This window comes from Pteropus alecto, unplaced genomic scaffold (genome assembly GCF_000325575.1).
Source record: "Pteropus alecto unplaced genomic scaffold, ASM32557v1 scaffold245, whole genome shotgun sequence".
Classification (NCBI taxonomy): domain Eukaryota; kingdom Metazoa; phylum Chordata; class Mammalia; order Chiroptera; family Pteropodidae; genus Pteropus; species Pteropus alecto.
In genome coordinates, this window is record NW_006436669.1 from 353,224 (window position 1) to 359,486 (window position 6,263).

The following is a 6,263-nucleotide window of genomic DNA, read 5'->3' on the forward strand; positions in this document are numbered from 1 at the left end:
GGTGCTGATAGAAACAGTAAGTAGTAGAAGACAAAATATTCACATGTTTGGAGGTAACATATTAAATAGCCCTAGGTTGTGTTACTTGCTAGAAGAAATCTGCAGGAAATGAAGCCTGATGCCCAATTCCATGTGTGACAAAGCATTTTTAAAAAGATTGTTAAGCACATTGTCTTGACTATGCAATACCTAGCATATTATAAATGCCTAGCACTGGCCAGTAGTTCTTTCTCTCAATTTATGTATTGGAACATAAACATTTTTTATGCTTAAAAATATGAACATTTTTCACACTTACAAAATATGCACAATAAATATTACTTAAGACAAAAACCTAGCAGTCAGATTTGCCTATTGTCAACTTTCCTCTTTCTGAGAAGCTAATCAATCTCTGAAGTAGACACAGGCAAAAGTGGAAAAAATTCATGGTCTGTGGAGGCAGTCTAATTGGAGTATAGTAATCTTACAAGGAAAAGAACCCATATGTTAATACTCTAAAGAAAAACAAGGTGCGTAATATTTCCCAGTCTGATGAAATGCTTTTTCACCCACTGCTTTAAAATGCCTGCTTGCTCCTAAGAAGAAAAAGGAAGACTTGGTTAGAAAGTAAATCTTGAAAGATCATAAAAGCTATACAGAAGTCTCTCATCTTCCAAAACCTTTACTTAAGTCTCTACACATGTGCTTAAAACAAACGAACAAACAAACAAGACTGGTAGGAAGCTCCATCTAATTTACTGAGTTGGGTTTTACACATCTACCTAATAAATCCTCTCTCGCGCTCCTTCTCCCTCAAATTTCCAGAGAAACACGCACATACATGCAAACACGCACGATGTATTGCTCACTGTACGTACAGGTTCATCAACACCATGACAAAGGAGACAAGTCACATTACGACAATCAGAACACATGACTGTGACAGTGAGAAATGGGTTTCTTTTAAAACCTCGCTTGGACTCTGAATTCCCCTATTCCTGAGCAATTCTTCTTCATCCAGGAACTTTAAAGGATCAGAAAGACAAAACAGTTCGCATTCAAGAAAGAGAAAGAAAACAACGTTCGCTTTTCCGGGGCACTGCAAAATCAGCAACGGGACCGGCTGCGCCCAAGTGGAGCATTAAAGAATGCAAGCCCGACCCTGGACATCCGAGTTAAGAACGGTGTAACCAAGAAAAGTAAATAAATAATAGTGATCATTGTCATTAAGAATAAAATAGCAATAACGATTGTCACCACGCGGTTCCGTACAGCAGCCGCACGGGGAGCAGGCTTCGCCTTCAGCCCCTCCAGCCCACAGCCGCCCCGGCAGTCCCGCGCCAGGTCTGAGTAAGGGCACTGGGCTCCGCGCGCGGTGCGGTGGGGCGGGGCCGACTTCACAGGCTTCCGCCCGCGTGCGCCCCGCCTCTCCCTCCCCTCGCCTCCGGCGCCTGCGCATCCTGCAGGCGGCGTGAGTACAAGCTTCCGGTTGGTAGGACCTATTTCCTTCGCCTCAGGCTGCACCCTGCTAGGGAGTAAGGGTGGCTTGGGTGCTTTTATTCTGGGCTGCCTCCGGCTGGCAGACCCCCGACCTCGTTGCCTAAATTTCGAGGAAAATGAGATAAAAGGAAAATCCGGCTGTTCTGAGGAGTCCAACGTTTCCAAGCACCTCTTCAGATAAGGAAGGAAAATCGCTGTCATCAAGTGAGATGTACTACCAGGAAGCATACCTTGAGCGTTTATGTGCAGTTATATTTTGGGGGTAAAACGGCCCATTTGTGCAGCTCCAAAGCTTTTTCTTCTAAACTATCAACAGAATAGTGAGGTACCAGGCACTTTGATGTACCAGACACATTTCTGTTTCTGTCTTCCGGAATCATTTCTATAAAGTGCTAATTGAGACAGAGATCCTGGAAAATCTCATTATACTGAAGACTATCTTGTTTTTGAATTAAATAGTTATGGCCCAATTATAGTGGTTGAAATTTAAAATAAGCCATTATTACAGAAAAATAACAACTTAGATGTAAGATATTGTGGGTCATGGGGGTACTTTCTCATTCTTTTGAGCAAAAACTTTTTCCAGATTAAGTGATTACATTTTGGAGGTAGAGAAAAAATTAAGTATCATTTCTACTGTCCTGGAAAATCAGTATTTACTAGCTGAGGGAGCACTGGCAGATTGAATTTTATGCTAACATGGGAAATTTTAGAGCGATCTTGATTAATAATAGCATATGTGTTTTAAAATTCTGATTTATAAACCTAAATTTTACCTAGGTTCTTTCTAGAAGTTTTAAAGAATGATTTCCTTACCTTTTTTTTTTTTATATATATATATATAGGAATTCTACGTGGACTCAGTATAGTATTAGCACAGAATGATTTTCATTAGTTATAACCTAGATTCGAATGAATTATCTTTCAGCAACAACTTAAAGATATTCAAAAGCTTTTCAGTTCTTGACTAACAGCTGTGAAAAACAGTGCTTATTATTAATTGAAATGCAAAACCACCCACAACTTCTTCGAAGACCTTTACCTCCAAAACTCCCTAAGCTTCCTTTACATAAGAAGAAAGTTCGTACAGGTATGTATATTAATCGGATATGTTATTAACTTTATTTTTCATAGAAAGTCCTCAACCTGCACAGCTCAAAATCACAATAAAGACACTAATAACCAGTAACTGACAAATGTTTGTCGTAAGATGTTAGCATCCAATTCAATTCTACAAGTACAGTTTATTCTCATTATTTGTGGATTCTGTAAGTGCAAATTTAACTAACTGCTAACATTTATTTGTAACCCTCAAATCTGTACATTGTTTTGTATTTTGTCTTTTTAACTCAACAATATATCGTGAAGAACACTCAGAGCTGTATATAGAGCTCTTTCTCACTCCTTTTATAGTAGGTTGAACTGTGTACAGGAGAGAAGAATATATAATAACTCTCAGTCATTCTGGATTTGCTCACACATTTGAGGTTGAACAGGTACATTCTACCTTCTTGTTTCAGGTCTCATACTGTAAACAACTGTCCTTTTTTCTGATCTATTTAATGCCATGTTTTTTTGAATAAGTGTACTTTGTGTTGGTGATTTCACTGAGTAGCATATCCCACAAGCATAGTGCTCAAGGGCTGTCTAGTCTTCCAAAGCACAAGAAGGCTGTGATGCACCTTACAGAGAAAAATATGTGCTTACTTCAGACATGAGTTACAGTGTGGTTGGCCGTGAGTTCAATGTTAATGAATCAACAATATATGTTAAGTAAGATAATTTTGAGACCAGAGGCTTGCAGGAGCCTAACCCTTTATTATCCCTGGAAGCCACAACTCAGTGTTGGATAATTTGGTGTTCACGGACACTTTATAGAACTGCTGCAAAACAAGAATTTACTATTTATGAGCACAGTGCTAGGAACTGGGGATATAATAGTGAGCGGAATAGATCATGCCAGTCTTCTTCATTAGTTATCCTCTGTGGGGTCAAATAATTATATAAGTAAATATAAAACTGCCCTGTGATAACTGCTGTGAAGTAAAGATGAGCCACTTTATAACTTTATATAATACCCTTAATCCTCTATTTCTGTATATGGTATCTATTGACTCCTTATTTATAAGCAATGATAAAATTAGCATATTTCTTCTTCTTTCCCAATTTTAGTCTTCTCTACCACCTGATTTTAGTTGATTGCATTAATTGCTTTAGTGTCAACGTTTATACTGTTAAAATATGCCTAGTCTATAACTTGATTTACAATGTTAAATTATTGCCTTCTGATCCACGGCTGTTAAAGGTATTTAAATCACCACACCTGTATTACCTGTAATTTCCTCTCTCACTTTCCCTGCCGACTTTTGTTATATCATTTCTACATTGTCATTGCTACATTTCTATAATGTTCTGAATTTCTATATTTACACACAGTTCTTTAACAATAATACCCACAGTTATGTAGGTTTACTGCACACTGCCAGGTTTTGGGTTTTTTTTTTTTTTTTTTTTTTTTTGTAGTATATCCATCCATCTTTCACTTGAAGTTTCTGCTCTAGTACAGAGTTTCTCACTATTGATGTTTTGGGCTGGATAATTGTTTTGGGGTTTTTTTTTTTTTTGTACGTGTGTGGGGGGCCTCTTCTGCTTTTGTTACTTTGGATATTTTATGATCTTGACTATTATGAATTCTGTGTCCCTAAAGGCTTTTGGTAGGGTGCTTTGCACAGAGTAGGTGTTCAAAATATTTGTTGAATGAATGAATTCTTAAAATGATGGAAGTACAGTTACAAAAATAAATATTCAAACACTGAAATAAAACTCTAAACTAAATATCTATAATTTGCGTACAATGCTAAATGCCTTAAGGAATTAATGACATAAATGATCTGGTCTCTGACTTTCGGGATCTTTCCAGACATTTAATTAAGCTTTAAAGATGAGATACATAAAATAAGAACCTTAAATAGTAATACAAAATAGTGTAGAATTTATGTCCAATTAATGGTGCAGACAGTTGTTCGTAAATGTGAGAAAGCACTAGGGCAAGAAAAGGGCTTGAAATAAGACTTGAGGAATTAGTAAAAGTGGAGCGAAATGTCTGATTATAGAGACCTGTGTAGTTTTTAATGGCAAAGGAGAGTCTATTAGAACAGTAGAAATTTACTAGAAAAAAAGAAATCATGGTGAAATGTGTACAAAAATAAGAAAGTATGGAACCAAGAAGACAGATATCATCTTGGGAAGCTATCTCTAAATACCTCTTCACACAATTAGAGTGTCTTCTTTAACATTCCCATCTCATATTTACCCCTATTGAGCATTTATCATTTTCTAGTATAACTGTTTGCCTACGTAGTTTCTATACTAAATAGTGAGATCTTTGATTGTAGTAAGGTTAGTGCTGTGTGACTGTACTCTCAGCACTATGTGTAGAGCTGGCATATGGAGGTATTAAATGTTTATTGAATTAATTAACAAGAACAGTAAGTGTAGGTTGTATTAATCAAGAAAGATGGATTGCATAAAGTTTAAGGTAGACTTCAAAAGAAGAAAATGATTTAAATTGCTTAGTAAGAGAAGGTATTCCACACAGCATGATCAACATAAGAAATGAAGTTATAAATGAGTCTTTGTGATTGTCACTAATAATTAGAGTATCTAAGGGTTCTTGTTGGAAGGTAATGAGTCATCACAGAGCAAGGTTAGGTGAAATGGATCCAAGTCACATAGATTTTTATATACCAAACTAAGAAATCTGAATTATCATTAATAAGGTTTAGATAATTTTGTGAAAACATGATAAGGCTATGTCAGAAAGTCAAGGGAAAAATTAAGTTGATGTGGACTAAGACAATGGCAGTGAAAATCAAAAGGGGAAATCAGGGGGTATTTTTTTGATCACATAACTATGAAGGAAGAAGAATAAAATGCAAAAGCCTCTCTGAAAGCACTTTATAAAACCACTCTATATTTGTAAGATGTTATAATACTTGTAATACTTCTCACTTGGCTCACAATTTACTAACTTGCAGTAACCTGGAACAGTGCAAAATGCCCTAGAATGGGACTCCAAGAATATGAATACTGGTCTTAGCTCCAACGCAAAGGTGATGTAGGGCTTTAGCAAGTCATTTAGTCAGTGGATCTCATCTTTCTCTTTTGAAATAGCAGGACTTAATTAGCTCACTGATTTCCTTTTATAATAATTTTCTTAAATTAAGTTTATTGGGATAACACTGGGTAATACAATTATATAATTTTCAGGTGTACATTATCATTTGACATCTGTATATTCTGTTGTGTGTTTACCATTCAAAGTCTAGTTTCCCTCAGCTACCATATATTTGATCCTCTTTACCACATCACCCTCCCCCTAAACCCTATATTTGAATCTCTTTACCCGTCTACCTCCCACCTCCTTCCCTACCCCAATAGTAAAAACTAGTATATAGTCCTCTGGTAACCTCTACGCTGTAGTCTATATCCATGAGTCTGTTTGTTTGTCTTGCTCATTTGTTGCTTTTAGGTGTAGATCCCACATATAATTGAAATCATGTGATTTTCAACTTTTTCAATCTGGCTTATTTCACTTAGCATGATTATCTTGAGGTCTGTCCATGTTGTCGCAAATGGCAGTATTTCATCTCTTCTTATGACTGAGTAATATTTCATTCCACAGCTCATTTAGCCAGTCATCTATTGTAGGACACTTCAGTTGCTTCCATGTCCTGGCCACTGTGAATAATGTTGCTATGAACATTGGTGTGCAAATCAAATAT

The 6,263-nt window shown here is 36.6% G+C and overlaps 1 protein-coding gene across 1 annotated transcript in view; it reads left to right on the forward strand.

Moving 5' to 3' along the window:
- The first annotated feature begins 2,343 nt into the window (after positions 1-2,343).
- LRRC63 (leucine rich repeat containing 63) overlaps positions 2,344-6,263 on the forward strand; it is a 78,151-nt gene continuing 74,231 nt past the window's right edge. Inside the window, exon 1 of the mRNA XM_025047948.1 lies at positions 2,344-2,569. Within this exon, the coding sequence (XP_024903716.1) occupies positions 2,485-2,569 (85 nt within the window). The 5' untranslated portion in view covers positions 2,344-2,484. The remainder of the gene's footprint in view (positions 2,570-6,263) is intronic.